The 23,069-nt window shown below is 49.2% G+C and overlaps 1 protein-coding gene across 2 annotated transcripts; it reads left to right on the forward strand.

The window, feature by feature from the left end:
- The first annotated feature begins 338 nt into the window (after positions 1–338).
- CCDC124 (coiled-coil domain containing 124) lies at positions 339–21,317 on the forward strand. Of its 2 annotated transcripts, none has more exons than XM_067559967.1 (5): positions 339–475; positions 3,838–4,009; positions 17,066–17,252; positions 17,744–17,858; positions 18,634–21,317. In XM_067559967.1, the coding sequence occupies exons 2-5, from the start codon at positions 3,851–3,853 to the stop codon at positions 18,836–18,838; spliced, it is 666 nt and encodes a 221-aa protein (XP_067416068.1). In that variant the 5' UTR covers positions 339–475; positions 3,838–3,850; the 3' UTR covers positions 18,839–21,317. The 2 variants fall into 2 exon arrangements, with proteins under 2 accessions (XP_067416068.1, XP_067416059.1); XM_067559958.1 differs by lacking the exon at positions 339–475 and adding an exon at positions 646–788.
- The last annotated feature ends 1,752 nt before the right edge of the window (positions 21,318–23,069 follow it).

Below are 23,069 nucleotides of genomic sequence, written 5' to 3' on the forward strand. Positions count from 1 at the left end.
GGGGTGCATGGCAGACTGGGGGCGGGTGCCTGGCGGACCGGGAGCGGACTGGGGGGGTCTCGGTCCCAGCGACGGAGCGGGTCAGTGGCTCACCGCTCCTCCTGCTCCGCGCTCTCCAGCTTCTTGTGCCGCTTCGGCCCCGGCCCGAGCCCGGCGGCGACCCGCCCAGAGCGACCCGGGGTCGGGTAGAGCCGGCCAGGCGCGGGGCCACCCGCCACGCCACTGCGTGAGGGGGGAGCCAGCCGGCGGCCATCTTGGTGGGGGTGGGGCAGCCAGCGGCAGCCATCTTGGTGGGGGTGTGAGCAGCGCACGGTGATGACGTCACGGGAGGGGGGCCGCCATTTTTGTGCGGGGCGCGGGGGAGGCGGCGGTGGCAGCGCGGGGCGGAAAGGGGTTTTTCCTCCAGCAGCCGCCCCCTGCCCAGCCACACACGATCGTGCTGCTGGACGCGTTCGCCGTACGACGCCTGCCAGGGGTGAGCGGGGAAGGGAATGGGGGGGGGGGAGAAATGACCGAGCGCCCCGCACAAAGATGGCGCCCGCTGGGGAGCGCGCCGCGGGCCTGGAAGGACCCAAGGGGGGCGGAAGCACCTTGCCGGGCCCCACCCCCACTCACGGGCCTGCGCGCGCGCGCCTCCCCCCTGCCTCCCCCGGCGTCCGGGCCTCCCTCCCCAGCCCCCACCCTTCACGGCGGCAGGGCCGGGCCCGGGCCGCTCCCCCTCCCCTCAGCGCCCCCCCGTGACGGGCGAAGCGAGTGACAGGCGGAGCTGGGACAGGCGGCACCGGCAGGTAGGAGCCGGGGGCCCGGCCCGGCCCGGCCCGGCCCGGGCCCGGCTTCCCCCCCCGGGGCCGCTCTCCTGGGGCGGGGCGGGGCGGGGCTCGTGACTCCCGAGGGGTTACTCGCTCTGGGCTTGGAGCCGCGGGGGGGGCCGACCCCGAGGGGGGGACGGGGCCGCTGCAGGGCGGAGTGTGGGGGCGGGGCGGGCCCCATTCTGCGGGGGGGGAGGGGTTTGAAGGAGACGGTCGGCGGCTGGCTCTGTCGGGGGGAGGGGCTGGGTGCGGGGGGGCTAAGCCTGTTTCCGGCTGGGGGCTGGGGCTGGTTGGCCGGGTTTGGGGACTCCGTGTCTCTGGGGTGATGGGGGCTGGGGGTATCTGGTGCGGGGCACGGGGGGGGGTGAGAATGGGGGGGTTGGGGGGTGATTTCAGCAGTAGCCTGTGCTCTGGGGAAGGGGGTGGGCCTGGGGCCGGGTGACCCATCAGAGGTCACCCCATGGAGGTGCCGGCTCTAGGACGCTTGGGGTGCTGCACCGTGGGGTGACTAGATAGCCAGTCTGACAAATCAGGACCGGGGGGGGGGGGGGAGGGTAGTAGACGCCTGTGTAAACCAAAGCCCCAAATATCAGGGCTGTTCCTGTAACATCGGGACATCTGGGCACCCTAGCCTGCCGTCTGGGCTCCCCCCGTTCAGGCGGGATCTTCTTCATTTCAGGAAGGCCTCAAGTGGGTTTGTAAATCTTTAGGGCGCCTGCTTTCGGGAGAAGACTTACATAATGTCTCTGCAAATGCTGCTGGTGGTCCCACCCCTTCCCACTCCCGTTATGCTGGTTAAATGTTTGCACAGTGCTTTGGAAAACAGGAAGTGCCGCGTAAATTAGGACCAGGTAACCGGCTCCACGCCGTTCTGTGCGCTCTTAGCCTGCTTTTCTGAAGAACAGTTTGCAGCGAGTAAGTTCTTCTGTCTGCTGGATCTTTATCTTGCAAATATATATACATTGTGGAGGAGGCTGTATCAACAGCAGACCCTGTACTTGACACAGTACCGTTGTCTTGCCTAGACTGAGATTTAAGCTGTGATGCTAAATATGTTGGGTAATATGCCTCTGATGTGTTTTTAAAAAGTCAGTGTAGTGATGGTACTGTGCCTTTTACATGAGTTAAACTTGGAGTTAAAGCCTCCCCCCACCTTCCACTCAGGATAACCCCTACCAGCTAACACACATTAAAATACAACTTGTCTTCACTATGGGTTGATTGTTATCTAATATGACTTTAAAAACACCTTTTATTCTAATGAAGATGCGGCCTCTGTGTGTGTTTGTGTGTGTGTGTGAGAGAGAGAGAGAGAGAGGCTTGTTTAACAAAAGCTCCCCTGACCTGAGGAGTTTCATCTTTAAATTAGATACTGTAGTGACAAGAAGGTTGGTGGGAAAAGGAAAACAGAGTTCCACAGAAATGGTAGCTTTCTTGGGGTTTTTTATATGCATTGTATTCCTATTTTAACTAGTTTACAAACAAATTATCTGTGATTTATGAATGTGTTTAAGATGAACTGATAGAGGAAAAGGGTCCAGGACTGGAAAGCTAACCCAGATACTTGGGTGCTTTCCTAACCTTCCTTTGCCCTATAATCTATTTTTTTGGAATCCTGTTAAAATCACTTGAGCCAATGAATAGAAGCTTTGAGGTTAATTTTGAGTTATGACCTGAAAAGCAATAAGATATAATGAACATTGCCAGTGGGCGGCAGACCTAAGTTCTTTAAAGGCTAGGGGAATAAACACAATGCAGTGAGTGGGGTAGGAGGGAAAATATCTAGGACCAAGCAATTGCTCCTTTTGTCTGCTCTGCATCACAAAACACTAAAAAGGCTTGTGTTAAAATGCAGGCCATGTGCACCAGTTGTGCTATTACAGGATCGGAAGGTCTCTTGTTTTGCTTCTATTGTAAATTCAAGCGGTTTGTAGAACGGGCAAGCTGTCATGCCTTTTCTTCTGAGAGTGACTAGTAGGGAGAATCCTCACCACAGATGCTTCATAGTCACCAGGGGCTATGTGCACATACACAAATGTGGATGCACAGTTTCTGTCAGTAGTGTCCGAGTGAAGGGCTAGACTCAATCCTTTCGTTGTATTTTGGCGGTTGTAGTTTGCTGTAAAAGAGGAAATATTGGTTTTTTTCAGAGTGCACAAACAGGACCGCTAGTGGAGTAACAACAGTTTATCATGAAGAAAAATCTTTGTTTTTCCAGACCTTTGGCTTTGTTGGATAATTGCATTTTCTCATTATCCAACATCTCAAAGGAAAACTAGAATTTCATTCTGCAGTCGCAGCAGATTTTGGTTTTTTAATGCAAGTTTGGTGGCTTAGTGTGCAGGAATAAGGGCAGCTTATCAGTCCTAAATCATGATGGAAACGAAGTCTTGTATGTGGAGGTCAAGTAACATTACTGTTTGACATTTATAGTGCATTTTTCATTTCCAAAGCACTTTACAAATCTTAACTAACCCTTGCTGTATTCCTGTGAACAAGTTCACTATGGGTGCATGTCCCCATTTTACAGATTGAGGGGAGGGGGGGAACAAAAGAGAACTTGGTTTAGAACTTGAGGTCTTGGCTCTTAGTTCTGCTGTCAGTCCACCAGTCCAAGCCTCTCTGTGATCTCAAAACAGTTTGACTCAGGCTTGGCCTACACTTCGAAGTTATGTCAGCGTAGCTACATCGGTCTGGGGTCTGAAAAACCCCACATCCCCAACCGACACAGCACTGCTGACAAAACGCCCACTGTGGATGCAGCTATATCAATAGGCTTCTGTCAACAAAGCGAATGTCATTGGGGGTGCTGGTTTTCCTACACTGACAGGAAAAACTCCATCTGTCAATGCAGGCTGCGCTTGTGCTAGGGAGCTCTACCAGCATCATCTCTGTCACACAGAGAGGCTGCAGTTGGAAAAAGAAACTTCCTCTATGGAATTTGGGATCAGAGCTGACCCTGTCTGCCAGGGATTTGTGTCAACTGAGCCCATGCGCTTTGGCAATGCTTTTTCCCCGCCCTCTGCAGAGCACCCTGAGGAATGCCCAAGAAGTTCCAGGGCGAGAACACCAAGTCGGCTGCTGCCCGAACGAGGAAGGCCGAGGCGAAGGCAGCAGCCGATGCCAAGCGGCAGCAGGAGCTGGAAGATGCCTTCTGGAAGGATGAGGACAAACACGTCATGAGGAAGGAACAAAGGAAGGTAAATGGATGGGTGGTGTGATGGGAGAGGGATGTGGAGGAGTGTGTGTGTAAGGGGAAACTTGTGGGGAGTCCTTGTGTTCACACCTGGGAATCCCAACTGACCTTGCAGGGGCTACTCCTGTTCCTCTGTCCCAAGGCTACCGTTGATGCTAGAAGCACTGTCCTATACTTTGTTTTCAGGGAAGATAGACAGAAGCAGAACGTAACGGGGAGCATTAGCTTTTATGCGCCACTCAGAGCACTATTAGGTTGTAGAGCTGCCTTCCTCAGGGAGATGGCGAGAGCCCCATTGGAATGATTTAAACCGGAATGGGTAAAATGCAGAAGAACCTGCTTTAGGGAACAAAAGCCTGGATTACATGGACCCTAATCTTTTTTTTTCCATCTCCTGCAAATCAAAGAAATATCTAATCTACAAAGGCTAACGTGATTTTTTTTTCTTGCCTCTGTCACAACCTTGTAACATTGTTTTTTGGGGAAAGATAAGCTTTTTCCAACTTGATTCGATAATCCTCTTACTGTGCCCTGTATGTAAATCATTTAGCTGTTCAATAGGTGGAACTGTTCGATGCTAACTCCTGGACCATTAAGACTTGAAGATTATGTTGTAGGGCAGGTAAGTTTTCCATCCATTCCAGTAACGTCTCGATTTGACCTGCTCTGTCACTGTACAGCTAGGAAGTACTCTCAGTCCCCTTGCAGGCAATACACAAGCAAGTCTCATCTCACTACTTCCATGGGTTTCACAGAACCTTAATTGCCAGCATTAACTGCTGGTAGAACTTGCTTTTGTAAAACAGGATTTGTTTGCCCTGCTCATATCTTTTCCTAGGACAAGGAGTTCTGTGAATGAAAAATGTCCAATGTGTGGAGGTCTGATCTCATTGTAAGCTCCATTAATGGAGCTTAAGTCGGTGTGACTGACTATATGGGGCCGGTATGGGGGTTACAGACTGACTATATGGGGGTTACAGTTTGCCCATTAATTTACATAAACAAAACCATTAAAAGCCTTTATGCTCCTTTTGAATGATGTATTTTGGTCTCTGCATTGCAAGGTACATGTTACAGCTTCACCACCATTGCAAAACAACTGAGTACTCTTTTTCATTTAGGATCCCTGGATAACATTTTTCAAAAGCACTCGTCTGTTTTGTTTTTCTTTTTTATACAGGGTTTGAGTTTTGGCTATTTTAATTTTGCCTTCAGCTAAAATGGCAACTGAACAAGTCCCATAGGAATCAGAGTTAAGAAAAGAAAATAGACACACACGTGGTTGGTTGCCTTTTCTGTGGCTCGGAACTCACTGATTAAAAACCTGTTTTGTTTTTACTGCATCCTGATGCTTTTTCTGACCTAGTTAAAAATCCCTTCTTCACCACCTTGCTCCCTCCAAAAAATAGCAGTAGTAAAACAATTTCCATCTTGGCTGGTACACCAGCAGAGAGGCAGATTTCTAGGTATGCCGTCCCAGGGGGTAGCCGAACCATCTTCTTCTGAGCTAGCGCCCAAAGGAATGTTTATGCCAGGTCATTGCTTTTGATACTGAAAGGCCTGGCATCTTGTGGAATAGCAGGTGGCTTTGGGCTGTGGTTTGGCACCCTTCATGCTTCAGCAGCATGCCTGCATGCAGTGCAAAACCCCCTCTTGGTCAGCTACTGCTGCTTAATGACAGAGCCGAGCAGCTGTCTTTACCCTGATCACATTCCATAAACAGGTGTTGGAGAGCATTGTGGTGGGAAGGCAATAAAGCCTAGGGTCAGTGAGCCAGCATCTCCGCACTGGAGCCAATGACTCTACTGAAGTTAAATCCAATGTGTAGCACTAGTTGACAGCTCTGGTGGTGATTGAGTTACTGAACTGCAAGATGGCTGAGCTGGGGCCTCTGTTTTTGCCATCTTGACTGAAGCAAAGTACTGGGAAGACCGAGTGGAGGGAACAGTCCCTTGTTACCCATGGAGATGAACTAAATGAGAGGAACCCAGTCCCTGCTGTGTGTTAGAGTTCACATTGTGCTGGGTGCTGCCCGTGCCCATTGGAATAGTCTCTGCCTCAAAAAGCTTACAGCCTAAACTGCTTCTTCAAGCTTTTATTGTTGGTATTCTAGGTTTGCTACCTGATGAGCTTCTGTAGTGACCCACCATGCAGCTTGGGCCATTGTTGTGATCAGGAGAGTGAGGGTTGGAGCACATCTATGAAACATGCACGGTAGACTGGGTGGCAACAGAGACCTTGTCTGATAAAGTTGGGGATGCCAGGACCAGTGGCTGGCTGCAGTAGAAATACCTAAGAGTGAATTGAGTCTTTCCATGTCTAGTGTCTCTGATCCTGAGATAGCAGCTTTTGATCCCTAATGCCCATCAGTTCATCTCTGGTCTCTTTCCTGCTGTCTTCCACGGCATGCTGCATTTTGGGTGTCAGAATGAGAAATAAGCCCCTTGCGTTAATGAATCAGGAGGCTTGATGAGCCCTGTCTATAAACACTTTTTTTTTTTTTTTTTTTGGGCTGTAAAGAAAATGTTAGCAAGGAATTATTTGACCTTATCAAACTTGGTGGAGTTGGCTGCACTTGGCATGTGTAGTGGGTTTTTTCTTCCTCTGCAGATAGAAAACTGTTACTAAAGCAATCATAGCTTAGCGAGCTGCTTGGTTCAGCTTCCTTCTGAAGTCTTAATGCTGCTAATGTACTTTGACTGAGGACGTGGCCATGAGACGCCTCAGCCGAGCAGAGAGAGCATTAGACAAAATGTAATATTGGATTCTCTTGGCGTCTTTCCCCTCTCCTTCTTTCTCCTTTCTTTCACCCTCAGAAATGGTCTCTTTGAGCTTAATTTAATCTCGATTTGCGTCACATCTTATGTGCGAGCGTAGACTGAAAACGCCACCCGGGCTTCAGTCTTAAGAACCTGCTAATCAGTTGTGAAAATCTTAACTAGTGCCTGACTCCATGAGTGTCTGAAATTTGTGGAAGTGTCGACCTTCTTTCTATCCCTAGGGAGAGTAGATGGTAAACTTTCTCCAAGTGTAGCATTCTTTTGCAGCTTTGAGAATACCTGTAGTGTGGGGTAGTATTCTCTGTGCCCCTGGGTTGTAGCACGCAATCACTGTACGTAAAACAGAGCCCTTGATTTCAGGACCTGTACATGCTCCTCTCAAATGTCATGTCTTCAAATTTTACCTAATGACCTTTGCTGGCTACCTTGCCTTCCTCACACTGCATTCCTTTTGGGGACTCTGGAAGCTTCCCTTGCCCGGTACCATGTCACGTGAGATCCATGGTAAAGCTGGAAATAGAACCCACATTTCCGGAATCCCTGTCCAGTGCCTCCATCACAAGGCCATCCTTCCTCTCTTTGGTTGTGGCTGTATGGAGACCTGTCTGCTCGGAGCTGGACTGAGACTGTCCCTCTTTGATCTGGTGCGCTCTTAAAGGGGTTTGCTGGTGTGGAAATATTCATTGAGCTAAACTGTCACATCCCCTCGTGGTGATGCATCTTATGTTGGCAAGAGTTCTTTTGCTGGTATAACTTATCCAGGGAAAGCTAGCTGGGCAAAAAGCCTGTTTTGCCAATACAGCTGTCTATACTAGGGCTTTGGCTGGCATGGCTTTGTTGGTTGGGGGAAGAGGGTGGAAAATCATGCCCCTGATGACACAGCTATGATGGCAAAACTTTTAAGTGTAGTCCAGGCCTTTGTGTATGTCACTGAATAGTCATCAGCAGTTAATGACTGGATTGTCTGGGAAAGATTGACAAAATCCTCCAATCCCATTTCAAATCCCCTATTCTATCCAGTCCTGCCCTCTAGAGGTATTTTAAAACCTCTAGTGGTTCTGCATTTTGTCCATCTGTTTAATGTCTCTGATGGTTTTCCTACGTCCCACGACTTTCGTCTCTTTCCTTATCCTGACTCATGTTGTCATTCCTTAGGCCTAGTGGCAGAGTAGATGTAGTCTGCATGGTCTAGATGGCAAGGGTTACGAGAGCCAGAAATGTCTTGTATTCGAATTCTGATTAATTCTAATTCTAACCCCCGCTTGCTGTATGCCCTTGAGCAAACCCCTTGATCACCTTGTGCCTGTCACCAGTCTTCCCCCAGTTGGGTTAAAAGGCAGCGACTTTCATCTGCGCTTCCTTGGGAAACGAATAACCAAAAGGAGTATTATCAGACGCTGCGCCCGATGATACTCCAGCAAATACACAACATGGGCAAAACAGGATTTAAATGGACTGTGATTTTATTCTTTGAGGAAGGCAGAAGCCCAAACGTGAGCAGATGACTAAAGAATCTGTCAAACTTGTTTGGACAGGATCTGCCAAAGGATGGTATTTGGCAGGGGAGTAGCCTTCCTTGATGCATCCTTACATTGCTACTCTCAGTTACAGTGTGTATAGGACAGTCTAGAGGGCAAGTCTTCATTGAAATAAAACACGCGCGGCTGGCCTGGGTCAGCTCACTCGGGCTGTGGGGCTATACAATTGCAGTGTAGACATTAGAGCTTGGCCTGGAGCCTGGGCTCTGGGACCCTCCCTGCTTCTGGGGTCTCAGGGCTCAGGCTCCGAATGTCTACACTGCAATGTCAGCTGCCTTGGGCCAGCCGTGGGTGTGTTATTGCAGTGTAGACATGCCCTGAGCATCTTGTTCATTCAGGAGCAAAATGACTCTTCCCAGATCAGTCCAGGTGATGGCAGTAATGTATTAATAGTCTTTGTGCAAGCTCATGCTAACAAACTCTTCCTCGTGGGGAATGAATGAAAGCCTGGATGATATAATGCTGCAGGATGTGTGTGTTTTAAAACACCCCTCCTCCCTCCCTGCCCCCGGCAGATGCTGACCACCAACACCCTTGTGTTATAAATTAGGATGTAGCACTCTATTTTCCTCAAGCTGCTGCCTCCCAGAGTCATTTCAGGGTTCAGTGACTCTGCACATAGCAATCTGGTGGACTCCGTTAAGCGGTATAGACACTGCCCATATGGTGCCATGCTAATGTCTGATCATTAGGAAGTTTAATGTCCAAAAGGCAACATCAAGGCTAGGCTGCTATGCTTGCTCCTGTTATTGGATGACTCACCTGTGGCATTTGCTCTTGCTGTGTCTTTACATTTACAGCATTTTGAGAGGATCTCTGCTAATGAAGAACAGCATAGATATCATGGCTTTGCTGCGTAAGGGAATGTCTGAGCTAACATCATGCATCCATTTCTTTTCTCCAGTATTTCTAGCAAGAGATCACTTTTTGTCACTTGCCGTAGGGGACTCTGAGTTTTGTGCTCACGCCTGAGCAGCTCATCATACCAACTAGAGCCAGGCAGCATGGCCCAGTGGGTAGGGCACTGAACTGGGATTTGGACGTGGTTTATATTCCAATCTGCAGCTGCCCTGCTCTTTGGCTTTGGGCATGGCCCCCCTCTGCGTCTCCGCATCCCTTCCAGTCCTTTGTCTTGTCCATTTCAGGTTTAATCACCTTGGGGTGGGGATGGTCTCACTGTGCATTTGTCCTGTGGCCAGCCCAAGGGAGCCTGTAGGAGCTCTCCTCGTAGTATAGATAGTGGTGGGCAAGTGTCCATACCCCTCTAAAGACAGCTCTGTCCGGTGCCTTTCAACCTTGACCTGGCTACATATCCTGCCATTCCATTTCTGGCCTTCTGATCAGGAAAGGCCCATTATGCCAGGCTGGGGTGTAAATGTAGACGAACCTTCCCCCAGGTAAAACATGTCACTTGTGTTCTTAGCCATTCTTTCATCCTTCTCACCGCCCCTGCCAGCCCATGCCTCCTCACATCCAAAGCCAGCCTGTTGACTCAGCGTATTACCGTAGCCCTGCCCTGCTAAAGTGTAATGTGTTTGTTTTTCTTGCAATTAACTAAAGTGCAGTCTGGCTGTGGAATACCCTTGAATGCTGAAGCAACACATGAGGTGAGTCTGCAGGGGGTTCTGATGGATGACAGGTTATGAAACGGAGCTATTAAGAATTGGGGGAAGAGTCGTCAAATTGATTAACTGTTGAGGGCTTCTGTGACACAAATAATGTTGCATTTGCTGAAAGCACAAAACTAACATTCAAAATCCTGTTCAAGTTAAGAGGTTTTTTTTTGAATACATCTCTTGAGAAGATGTCCTTCAAAGAAACTTATGTTTGGGGTGTAGGGACGCAGCAAAAGGGAAAACTAATACAGGAATAACAGTTAGTGTTCATCTCGTTTCAAAGAAACATAGAGTTTTACAACTATGTACATCCAGCACCACTAGAATGCGGCTGCTTCTGAGGTGGAGGGTAGCACATGGCAGTGCTGTGCCACTGTTGAGAGTGGGGGTTGAAATGACAGCAAGAGTGCTTCTCCATCTCATGCTGGAGGAAGAGGCTATTCTGACATCCAGGAGATCTTTTAAATCTCTGTGTTCAGCCTAATGGTGGGCTGCCCAGGCCCGGATTTCAAAGATGATAAAAGTTGGCTGCCTATAGAAAACTCAGCTGTGGTCCTGTGTCAGCTGGGAGAACCATGCACTGTTCTCATGGGGAAAGATCTTGGCTACGAGCTGGTCTGGTATCCGTATCCTCATGTCTTCCAGAAATGCTGCACCTCTGCTAGTATCTGAGTCCTGTGACACCCTTGGTCATATTAGCCTGAATCTTGGGGTACAGGCTGGCACCTTTGTATCCTAATGTCCTCATACCATAGTGTTATCACAGGCAGGTCAGTGACACATCTTCTCTCCATCCTCACGGAGGGCTGGCTCACTCAGTCCAGTGTTATTCTTCCGTGCAGCACCATCTTATTTAAAGGTGGCAATGCAATGTTAATCAGATCCAGTAACCGGGCCCCCACTTCCAGATGCTGATATGGATGTTGACTGCAGCTACAGAAGTGGTGCTGAACTTGGGGATGAGTGAGAAGTGAAGGGGGAGAGTGGGGTCTGGTGGCAAGAGGGCAGGAGATGTGGGCTCAGACCTAAGTGCTAATTCCAGCTTTGCCACTGACATGCTGTGACTCTAGTCAAGTCCTGTGACCTTTACTTAGGTTCCCCCACCTGTAAAATGGATCTACATAGGGGGATTATAGAGCTGATCTGTCTGACAGAGCGCTCAGTATTCTGGCTCCAGCTTGCCTACACACCTGTCTCCTTCTGACTATATCAGACTTTGCATTGCCTAGTTCTTCTGCTCTATGAGTTGCATTGCCTAGTTCTTCTGCTCTATGAGAAGCAACGACTTTGCCCTTCCAGCCGAGATCTCTGTGGTGTGTCTCATGCTAAGAGGTTGATTGGGAGTACAACCGCCTCATTTGACCACTTACTCAGAGCCATGTGGATGTTTCTCCCTCCCTCCAATAGGAGAGAATTCATTGTGAAAGTTAATGAGTCACTTCTCACTTGGGTAATTCTCTGCAAGGCTGGAAATTTTATTTTGAATTCTAGAAAGACGTGTGAACAGAACATCCAGCCAAGGAACTCCTCCTTCCATGTGCCCTATTGACTCCCATGCTGCTGGGGGTTTCCCGTCCAGCTGACTGATCACTTTGCTTGTTTGTTTCACTTAGAAAACTAAAGTGTCCCTTTCATCAAAGCACTTGTGCTGATTCATTGTGGTGACAGAAAGAACTAGGCACTTCTCCTGGCTTCACCTGATTAGGAAATAATTGAATTTGTTTCTTAAGGAGCCCCTATGAATCAAAAGCAGAAATATAAATTATACATATCACCTCTAATGTAAGAAAAGCCCACTCAGTAGAAATGAGACCACCCCATAACTATTTAAACATTCGTCCTTGGCATGGAATTTCAGCTGTTCTCAGTCCGTGGAGACATCATCTATAAAGAATCTGTCCCCTAAATGAGAGACCTCTGCACTGCTTCAGCCCATTAAGGAATTTGACATTGGTACACTCAGGAACTTGATGTGAATTTGTTTTTTAAACAATTGGCCTCACGTGCCCGCGAGTCTTATTACGTGGCCACGCATGATCCAATTTCTGATGTCGCTGCCATTCCTGCAAATCCTCTGGAGCTGCAGCAGTGTCCTCCAGCTTTGAACCCCACTGAAGGCACAGAGCAGATTGGAAAGCAAAGTGCTGATAGTGAAACTTGTTTGTGCGTATTTTGCAAGCCCGGTGACAGCTTAGTAATGGTTTGGGCGTGATTACTTTCTACAAGTAGAAACCTCTCAATTGTAATCACTAGAGAGCAGGGAGTAGCATTGTCTAGTGGTCAGAGCAAGGAACTATGAGTCAGGATTCCTGTCCACTTAGCTACTAACTTGCCTTCAGCTCATGCTGCCCAAGTTGCTTCCCTTCTGTGCCTCAGTTTCCCCATCTGTAAAAAGAATGGGCAGCTTATTACTTGAAGATCCTTTTTTGAAAGGGGCTATAGGAATGCATAATTTCATTCCCTGGATTTCAGTACTGATAGATGAGTGGTGGTGCAGTGTAGAATACATAGCTGAGCTAGCTGTCTTGTAAAACAATTTACCCTACTAACAATGGGAGTAAAAGATAAATTTCTCTAACTACAAATAAGGTTTCTGTCCTGAAATGTCGAGATTCCCTCCCTCAGATCATTAGCACGTGTATATCCGCTCCTTATCTGCCTCTTGAATTATTTAAACCTACAGCCAGGTCTGTAGTATCGCAAAGGTGCTTACTGCACCAAGGATTTCTTTTGGTTACCTTGTTCAGTCACACTTGCGCATAAGAGATAGGATAAGCAGTAAGAGAATAGTTTCACTTTACAGTAATCCGTGTTCTAGACACACAACACCAGTATCATGAATACACTGCTGGTTCTCCTGTGTTCACTATAGGTCTAACTAATTCAATTACTTATGCTCTCTCTCAGGTAGCGGTGTTCAGTGATTTCTTCTGCCTCTGTAACTGTAACGAGGTGGTTCCTACTAGTGTGATATTAATGGGGAGCAGAGAACCATTGAGTGGTCATTTAGGCAGGCGGCGGAGATAGCACAGGGTTAAAGTTGCCACTGACTACTGCTAAATATATTCTGCATTGTCTTGCCATGCACCCACCTGCCCCTTCTTGGGACGTGGCACAGTGTTCAGGGTAGTTCCTGCAACAGTTTTGCCGATCCTAATCCATGTTCCTGGATCTTTCCCTAAACAAGGCATGCTTATGACCACGCTATGCTCCCCTGAGATTGTGCTTGAAAATATTGTTGAGACGCCTTGGAGTTGGTGGTTCTTTGCGTGTGGTCTGAAGAGCTAGGAAAGAACAAAAACAAGTTGCATCACCTCCTTAGTGGGAGCATGACTAGAATCTGCTGTCTCCCATGATACCCTTGCTATATCTGCAGCTGTGCCCAGTAAGCTTTAAGAGGAAAAAATGTCCGTTGCTCTGCTTTTATTAGCAAGCGCATACAATGGAATTGCAGAACTGACTCAGCAATGCTGAACAGGGAGTACGCGTGGCTCTTATTTATTCAGCGCAAGTACTGTGATGAGTATCTCAAGTTCGTGATTTATCCAAATTCACTAACTTTTTTAAAGCGAATTGAAGGCTGTAAACAGACTGGAACAGGTTCTAGCAGGCTATGCAGAAATCTCAGCTTGAGTCAGCAAGTGGTGTTGCAACCCGGCATGTGGAGTGGAAGTACCACTCGGGTTTGCCCCTGCCGTCATGATGGGGCCAAATTTCAGTGAGTGGCACAGAGGAGGGGCAGAGCAGTCAAACTTGAGTGGGGCTGTGCCCCCCGCCTGCCAGATTGCAATGCCACTGGGTTTGAGGCCTTCTCCAATGAGGGGCCATGGGTAAACTCCTTTTTGCCCTTCTCCCTCACCTCCAGGCCATCCTGTCGAGAGGCGCACAAGCACCGGGGCAGGGGTTTGATATGGGATCTGCTCACCAGAGCTGTTCCCTGCCATTAGAAAAAGTTCCAGATCATTTGTGGGTTTTACAACGAATTGGCAGCTGTAGCCAAGCACGTTTGGATGCACACCAGTGCTGCCGGTTCTCAGCTGTGGCCTGGAAGCGTGGGTTTGGATACGCAGTCGTTCACCCTCAAACTGCTGTGTCAGGATGGAGAGCGCCGCTTGTGTTTAACTGTGACCATATGTGTGGGCTGTAAATCCAATTACAAGTAATATCTCCTAGGGTGGGGAGCATCAGTGCGTAATAGACTGTTCTTAGCTTAATCTGAATTTGTAACGAAGGCTTTAAAATCTTCAGTTGTGGCATGGCAGGGCTTCAGCTTCGGAGGAAGCAATTGGTACTAGTAGGAAAACCCTCTGCTACTCCAGTCAGAAGTTACTTATTTAAAAAATCTTGTTAAAGCTTTTTTAAAAAAAGAAAACCCCAAAACAGCCCTGACGTGAATTCTTCTAGCTGACCAGAAATACAGGTGTTTGAGCAGTGGAGTCTCTGGGAAAATCACCTGTGGGAGGGCAGGTTGACTGACTTCTAACTGGTGAATGGGACTTGCGAGTGAACAGGCAAGAATTTAAAGAGATTGGGGTTGCAGAGGAAAGAGCAGTTTCAGGGCCAGAGAGAACCAAGTGTAGAGATGGCAGAAATAGAAATAGGTGTTTGTGACACACCTGTTGGCTACTGCTACGGTATTTAACTGTGTCTGCTCTTTGGCATTCTGGTGACAGGAGAGCAGGTTTTATTCTGCCGTATGTTAATAGGTTAAATACTGATGGGTGAATCTTTTCTTGCATCAGAGCCAGTAACAAAAAAAAGATGAATGGCTTTTGGTTTTGGTTGTTCACTCTGAATTTAAAGCATGAATGCAAGTAACATGGGAAGACTCTTCTACCTGTGATGCTCTTCCCTCTTTAACGGAGCCTGAAGAACCCACTCATTTAAGGAGGTTGATAACATAAGATCAAGAAACAATGGCAGAGACTCAATGTAAAGCAAGTGGGCTCATCCAGGTCTTGTGGGAGCCAGGCAACTTACTTAATTTTTGGCGAAGTGACTCACGTTGGAGGAGGCCCGGACTGGCTGAGCCAAGTGCTAGATCAATGTAATGTCATCTCCAGAGGCATCGGAATGAAGCACTTAGTGAGCAAGAATTGAAGCCTGCCAACTGTAATAAGTTTCATCCCCATAATGGCTTTTCCCCCCACTCTTGATTGTAGCTGTCCTAAATCTTGAGGTATGCTAGTATCCTACTTCTTGGTCTGGATTGCAAGTCTTTGTCCTTATTGCATCAAACTGAGACGGTGGCCCTTAGGGCACATTTTATTTTGGTGTCTGATCTGATCTGAACCTCCTTGATTTTCCGAGCTGAGTTACGGCTTAATGAATTTTTTTTCCAAAGTAACTCTAAAACCCCAGCCTTATTTACAGTCTCTGAAGTGGGCCAGGCCCTGACATGCATAGTGCGGTATTCCTTAAACACCGTGAACAAGGCAGGTTGCATTACTGCTTCAGTTGTTTTGCTCCGCAGCTGCCTTTCAGAGCAAAGCCCATGATGGTAATGCCTGATCAGTTAGCTATACCGTCCCTGTGAATAATGGAGGAGACCCATAATTAAGAGTGGCCGTGTAACTAATCTAAATATTGTGACTGGAGTCGCTTTGTGACCCTGGCAGATAAAATCGACCTGAACGGAATGACATTACTACTTCCTGCGAGACTCTGGGGCTTTGAAAACAAAAAAATGAAAATAAAACTCAAAAGCTGCTAAAATCCTAGTGCGTGATCACACCATTGTCTCCAGCGACATGGCTGTTCCATGTCTTGTGTTTGTCTCCTGCTGAAGGACTGCGAGAATTGCTTCAGTTCAGAGATTCAGGTTAGCCTTTTTATTTTGGCTCTTAAAACAGGAGAAATCTGAGAAGCTGCTCAGCCTCTTGAACTGAATGTCAGGACTTCTGAACTTTCAAACTTTGACCCTTTCACTCTTATTAAAATTAACAGCGGAAAACTTATCCTGATTGCTAACAGTCTCGATCGGCATCTCTCTCCCTCCTTGGTGGGTTAGATTTCACTATGCTGACATCACAATGAACCAGGACACGATTACAGATGAAGATTGAGGGGCAGGGGGAATTGGCAACAGCATGGGGAGTGTGAAATTACCTCATCTAATTACTGTTCTGAGATGGGCCTTGAAATCCTGGAATGATGGTCAGAACTCCTGGCCCACTTTCTGTGAGCTAGCCTGGGGAAGGGGCCTAGAGTATAAATTTGGCAGGGCTTCAATGAAATCTGCTGCAAACATTGGTGAGGAGCCCATGCGCCTTCCCCTATTTCACGTCTCTTTATCCTCATGACTCACTGGGTGAGCTGGATGAATGCTGTGCCATTCAGAACTGCTATTCCTGGGCAGCCAGCTGGGTTCGCTGTTGAGTGACACATAGCTTCCCCGTTCCCCAAGCTGACATGCTGATTCAGTGCCTCCCAACAGAAGTAGGAGGGAGACTAGACGAGTTTGTAACTGCAAAATGCTACTGAGCAAGCATAAAAGCATCAATGTGCTAAAGAGACGGTTTAAAAAAAAATCCCTCTTGCACTGTGGATGATTAACTATTTTATTGATCGCTCTAGTGTAAAGGCTGGGTACCTTTGTATTCCCATGTTTAATTACTTGTCCTAAATGCAGATCAGCGCCAGCTTCCTTTAGCATAGTATGCTTATTCCAAATGTAGCATGGGCTTGGTGGCATGCCGGCCTAGCAACTAGGAGATCTCTGGATATAAACAAGGGACACCGCTCATGTCCCTGCATGTAGCAGATCTACCAAGTGCCTCTCACATTCTGGCTTCTCGCTAAAGCAGTTTTTAAGCATCTTGCTCCGAGTGGAAGAGCATCTGGTAAGCTGACTAAATTGTCCATGCTTGGTGGCTTTGGTGTGTGACATTGGAGTGAGGGACAAGGAAAGCAAGTGAGCTGAGAAGCTAGATGCCCATCTCCGTACCAGTCGCTTTCTCTTCAGCCCTAGCAGGAGGGTGATTTAAGTCAGTCAAAATGAGTCTCTTCCATCTGTGTCTCCTATGATCCTAAATTGTTTAGGGTGGCTGACTTGAAGGTGGAAGTGGGCATTGTGGAACAAGAGGTCTGGGGGAGGAGGTGACTTCACATTCTCTCTCCCTTCCAGGAGGAGAGGGAGAAGCGCAGGCTAGAGCAGCTGGAGCGCAAGAAGGAGATGCAGCGTCTGCTGGAAGAGGAAGACGCTAAGCTGAAAGGGAAGTCGCTAAAACAAGTCACCCCAGGCAAGATCACCAGGGCTCAGATTGAGGAGACAATCAGGAAAGACCAACAACCGAAGGAGAACGGAGATGAAGGTTTGCTGCGTCCCTCCATTATACTACTGAATATCCCCTGCTAGCACAAGGATTTGGGATGCCTAGCGGGTGGGATGCTGAGGCCCTTTGAGCACCCCAGAGAGCAATCCCTTTCTGTCTGTCTCTTTGGCAAAGTGCAAGACGTACTGGAGGCCAGAGAATCTCTAGTTCCAATGATACACCCTTGTTGCATCCCTGCCAGGGTCTCCTAGCTGCTGTGTCTGTATAAGTAGTCCCAGTATCTACAAACCCCAGGGAGAGAGCAGGAGAGGCGAGGTTATGGTACCAGGAGGTTAAACTTGCATTTCACTCTCCAGGACCCTGGGCAAACTCTTGCTGTTTTCACTCTGGACACCAGACTTGTTTAACCCTTGCGGTGTTAGCCTTCTCCAGAGTGCCAGCCAAACAAATATTCCTATCCCGAAGTGTCTGCACTTCCCGAAGGCTTAATCTAGCTTGCCACCGCATTTTTTTTCCCTTTCCTATTCCAGTGGAGAAGCAGAAGAGTCACCTTGATGTTCCCTTGGAGGAAAATATCAACAGGAGAGTGTTGGAGGAAGGCACTGTGGAAGCCCGAACCATCGAAGATGCCATTGCAGTCCTCAGGTATCTGGCCGTAGCTGAATGGTGCTTCCCTTGGAAGGGGCCAGTTTCCTTAGAAGCAACCTGCCCTGGTGGTTGGCAGCCCAGCCACATTTTGGTGTTTTAACACTTAAAAAATGTAAGTGTCCGCCTCTGACCCAGCAAGAACAAGGCAAGTACATCAGCCTTCTGCTGCACGCCTTCTAAGCCCTGACAGAAGTTAAACTTCCTAAAAGCATGGCTACTCAGAATGATGAGGTGGGAGGGGGAGCATGATTGCTTTTTCTGTTTCACCTCAGAGTTATTCAGAATTCAATTTCCTGCATTTACAAACGGGACTAAGGCCTCCTTTTGAAATTGCTGGTTTTGCAAACTCCCCCGGGATTGGAAAATTCAGTGGTTCTCTTTCTGGGTGGCAAAGATCCCACCATCTGAACACCGTGCCTTCCACATCGAACGGGAGGAGTTGGCAAAGAACTCCAGCTCGCTTCCTGGGAGCTGTATCTGCTGTGTTGTGCACAAGTGTAAGAGCTGGTGTGTCTGAGTGGGCAGACTGGGCGGCAGAGCTGTCATGTAAGAGGGTGTCTTTCCAACATTGCTCCTCGAATGTGAGTACCCTACAGCCATGGTCCTAGCTAAGGAAACTCAGCCAGAGATGATCTGTTGACAACTGGAAGAGGCCAGTGATCTAGCCAGTGTAGGATTATTTCCCAGGGCCTGTGCCTGGCTGGTGCCAGCTAGAAGCGAGTGAGGTTCTTATTTCCAATATTCTTCCCCCTTTTCAATTCTCCCCTGACAGTGTTGCTGATGACATAGACCGACACCCAGAGCGCCGGATGAAAGCTGCCTTTGCCGCTTTTGAAGAGGTCAACCTGCCACGCCTGAAGCAGGAGAACCCCAACATGCGCCTCTCCCAGCTCAAGCAGCTCCTCAAGAAGGAGTGGATGAGGTCCCCGGACAACCCCATGAACCAGAGGCAAATGACCTACAACAGCCAAAAATAGAACTGTAAAAAAGCCAGCCATCCCCCAAGGACAGTGGGGCTGAGCCGTAGGGCTTCGTTCAAACATGTAAGAAAACAAAGCCACACAAGGAACCTTGTCTCATTTATTCTCCCACCCCCCTTCAATTTCTTTTGCTCCCTGTTGTTGGACTCCTAATTAAACGTGAGGCTTCCTGATCCAAACTGATGCGTGCAACTCTTCTCGGGGCACCCCAGAGCGCCTCTCTCTCCGATCTGGGCTGGAGCCTTGCCCGCTGCAGACACATTCTGAAACTGTCCCTTGCATACAGACCTTTCCACAGCAGCACTTTTTTATATCGTTAGGCAGCTGGGCCAAAGCAACCTGGATGGATTAACTCAGATCTTTAACTTTTAAAACTGTGGTCATAATTTTAGAAAAGCAACTCATGCCCACCCTGGAGAGTCGAGAGTGTTGTACCAAATATGGCACGGCCCCACGGGCATGCCCAGTGCCATTTGTGACTTTCTAGACACCTGAGTTGCCTAGCCCCACGTTAACTCTCTCTCCCATGTGAACTGAAATATCTTTTGTATCCCTATCTCTGTGGTAGCAGCCCTAAGCCCCTTTGCAAGTATCCTCTTGAAATGCAGAGCTGGTTACACGTGGCAAGAGAACAGTCCGAAGAAGGTATCTGGTCTAGGTTGTTCTGGGAGCAGGTAATGAGCTAGTGGGTTTAATCCTAATTGCTAAGACACCATCTTGCCTGCTGCTGCCCACTTCTGTTCCCTTGGTGTCAGTCAGTGACATAGCAAGTGGTGAAGTGGAACCAAAGGACACGCACTGTATTAGAGGAGACTCTTCCAATGCAGCTACTGGGGGTTCTCTGCCTTCCCTTCCATCTCCAAGGTAAAAGCACATGACAGTATGATCGAGTACATGTCAGTTGCCTCCCTAATGCTGCAGAACATAAGGTGCTATTGCTGCTTTACACAGCCTTCCCAGTAGCCCAGGTGTGGGAATCCTAGAGTTTGCACATTACAGGAGAGGCAGAGGAGATCCTAGTGGGACAGCAGCAGAACACTGCTGTACAGGAAGAGCAAGGTCAAGCAGGGAAGGCTGTTGCCTCTTCCAGCCTGGGGCGCGTTTCCTCCTTGAAAGGGGAATTTGGATCTTGCAACATGGCAACTAATGCAAGGGGTCAAAGTGACTTTCTCCCACCTAAAGGAAGGTACTGGTTTGATACTGCCCTGGGCATTGACCCAGACACACCCCTTCACCAGGAACCCTTTAAACTCTGCTCCCTGGCCAATCAGCAGTGCCATTGTATTTATTAATAGTCCTAACTTTGCCCCTTCGGGCAGCTTTACTGCAGTATTGAAGCTAGGTAATGAAATAAATAAGCATCCACCATGAAGTACAAAGCTGAGAATTCCTGAGAGAGTTTCAGTGCTACTAGAAAGACCAAGAGCACAGCTAACGTGGCTTAGCACCAAGCGGCTGCAGTGGAATTCTAGCCCTCACATTGTGTATAATGATCACCTCCCTCCGTTCCCATCAAACTGTTCCAACCACCTCCTTTTGAAATTAAAACCTAATGAGGCGGTTCCACAGCCAGCACCCTGACTCTGTTTATGCTCCATGATTGCAAACACCAGACACCACCTGTGCAATGTCTCTGGCACGTTAGGCAGGTGCTGCTGTAATCTGGCATTTAATCCTAACCGGCTCGCTGGGTGAACGAGGAGATAGTACTCAAATGGTGATGACATTCTTTATGTAAGGTTGCTCCATGAGCCAGCTCATGCTGCTGACTTACATCACCCCCTACCACAAAGCACTAGCCTGTAGGCAGCCTCCCATAACTTCAGCACTGCTTCAATCTGTGGCTGGAAATCTGGCTACACAGGTCAAGTTTATGGCTGGCCTCCATGGCAGTAGGAAGGCGTAGTGAGGTGCTTGTGGAATTCTTAGATGCCAGACTAGAATGGTGGGGATTTCTTTTAATGGAGCTAAACACAGCGGGTAAGCTCCCACACGATGCTCTGATTATGAGTGGGCTAACACATGCCCACTTCCTGGTTGCATTTATTTAAAGTGGCTGCTCAGGCCCTTTGGCATGGGGCAGACTGACGGGCTCTGAGACGGTCGGGTTTGCATGGAATCCAGATCACCTTTTTGCTGCCATTTAGCTATTGCTTTGGCTTCAGCGCCAGACAGGTACTCTTCACACTGATTTCCTCCCCCCCAAATACTTTAGCCTTCTCCTATTGCCCACTTCACACCACCCCCCCCAGTCACATTTGCTTCAGAACCAGAAGGTGACAAAAATAGTTCTGCCTCTTCCACTCCCCCCGACAGTTCAAGGAAACCCGGCTGGCCCAAGGACAGGGAAACCTACAAGATAGCATCTTCCCCTCTCCTTTTAGTGTGAAAAGCTCCTATTTTTTATTTTAATCTAATGTTAAACATAGAAATCTCCACTTGTAAGCGATTGGTGAAATAAAGCATTTGGATCATGCTGGCGTATTTTCCCCCTTCCTTTCTTTTCTATGTATCTGTTCAAGGAGGCAGAAAAACTGTTCCAAGTGAAAGATTACCAGAGTCACCACTGACAGCTTCCTCACTGGGTTCCCTTTGAGGCAAGCACAATTGAAATTCTCTTCTGTCTTATTCCTCTGTATTCCATGTGCCCCCCCCCCCCCCAGAGCCTTCACCACTGCCTTCCATTGATTGAGATTGGTCCTTGGAAAAAAGGGGGGAGCTGAAGTGGTTTGAAATCGCCCTTCCCCACCCACCAGCTGAGCCCCACCATGCAGGCAGGTGCCCCTTTTCCCCTGCTTCCTGCCACACCACGCTTCACCCCACCCATCCCTGCCACCTCACCCCTCCCACGCCAAAGGCTCCGTGCTGAGTCCTGCAGGCATTGCAACGCTGCCAGCCCCGAGACCCAGCAGTCAGGGGCACTGGGTGGCTGTGCCCAGGGAGGGCGAGGAGGCAGCAGGAGGAAAGGAAGCAGGGCCAGACCGGGAGTCTGCTGGCTGCTAGGGGCTGGCTGTGTTCCAGCCCAGCCCAGCCCCAGGCTCCCCCCATTCTAGGGGCTGCCGTCCCACCCAGAGAGCTGGGCAGGGGAGACTGGCCACGGGCCCAGGTTGAATTCAGGAGGTGGGCCGTAGACAGGCCTGAGGCGGTTGTGGTCTGTGGGCCATTCCCAGCGCCCTCTCCCCAGCTCAAATCAGTTCTGTAGCCTCAGGAGCCTCCATTGTATCCACGGTGCTCTCTGCCCCCCTTCTCAGGTGGCTCCAGGGGGGAGTCGTGGGGCTGGGAGGGCCAGGGCCCGGCTGGGCAGAGAGGGGCTTTTCTGTTAGTGCCTCAAAGCTGCTTGCTGGAGAAGTTGCTCAGTGTCAGGGGCTCCGTCTGCAAACACCAGGGCTGGGCCACCCACCTGTCTGCCACGCTTAGGCCCCTCTCGGTCCCCGGCCCTTTGGGAATCCTAGGGACGGGTGTTGGAAAAGCCCTGTTGGCTCATGGAGCCCAGCCCTTCCAGCTAGACCAGAAGCTCCTTGTTACATTCAGCAGGGCCCCGTCCGGGTTCAAGAGACGGGCTTCCCTGGAGACGTTTTCACAGCCTGAGCCATCTCCATCTTCCTGGTACTCAGCACAACAGGCTGCGCCGGCAGCAGCTCGGTGGCCCCTTCCGGCTTTTCAGACGGGTTCCAGACGCTGCCCAGCGGGTATTTCTGGGCTGGGGGGGGCCTGATGGGAATGGTGCCTGGTGGGTAACGGCAGGTCCTCGTGGGTCTTTCTGGATAAGGCTGGGCACCGATGGATGCTGGTGGAATTATTCCCCAGTGGGAAGCAGAGAGTCCAGATGGGGGGGGGGGGGATATATTACTGGTGAGCAGTTGTGGGCACTGGTGAAAATCTGGGGTAATAGTGAGTGTATCACCCTGTGGGTAACTCAAGTCTCCAGTTCTCGCCACCGTGGCTCCTCCAGTCCTTCCCAAAAGGTCTTTGTGCTTCTAGACGAACTCTCCCCTGAAGGGCTCGGGTCTGATCCTTCCCCATTCTAGGGTCGCCTGCATCTCCCCCCCCCCCCATGTGTGATCAGTTTGTACATTAACCCCTTTGCCACTGCAGGCTGGGCTGTCCCCCAGTGCCATCTGCCAGAGGGCTCCTGCAGACAGGGAGCAGCAAAGGAGTTCAGAGAACAGCAGGGCTCGGAAATTCCTGAGGTCCCCGCCCAGTCAGAACCTGGGATCCGTCCTGCCTG

Source organism: Emydura macquarii, unplaced genomic scaffold (assembly GCF_026122565.2).
Source record: "Emydura macquarii macquarii isolate MOO-44397 ecotype Brisbane River unplaced genomic scaffold, CSIRO-AGI_Emac_v2 contig_306, whole genome shotgun sequence".
Lineage (NCBI taxonomy): Eukaryota > Metazoa > Chordata > Testudines > Chelidae > Emydura > Emydura macquarii.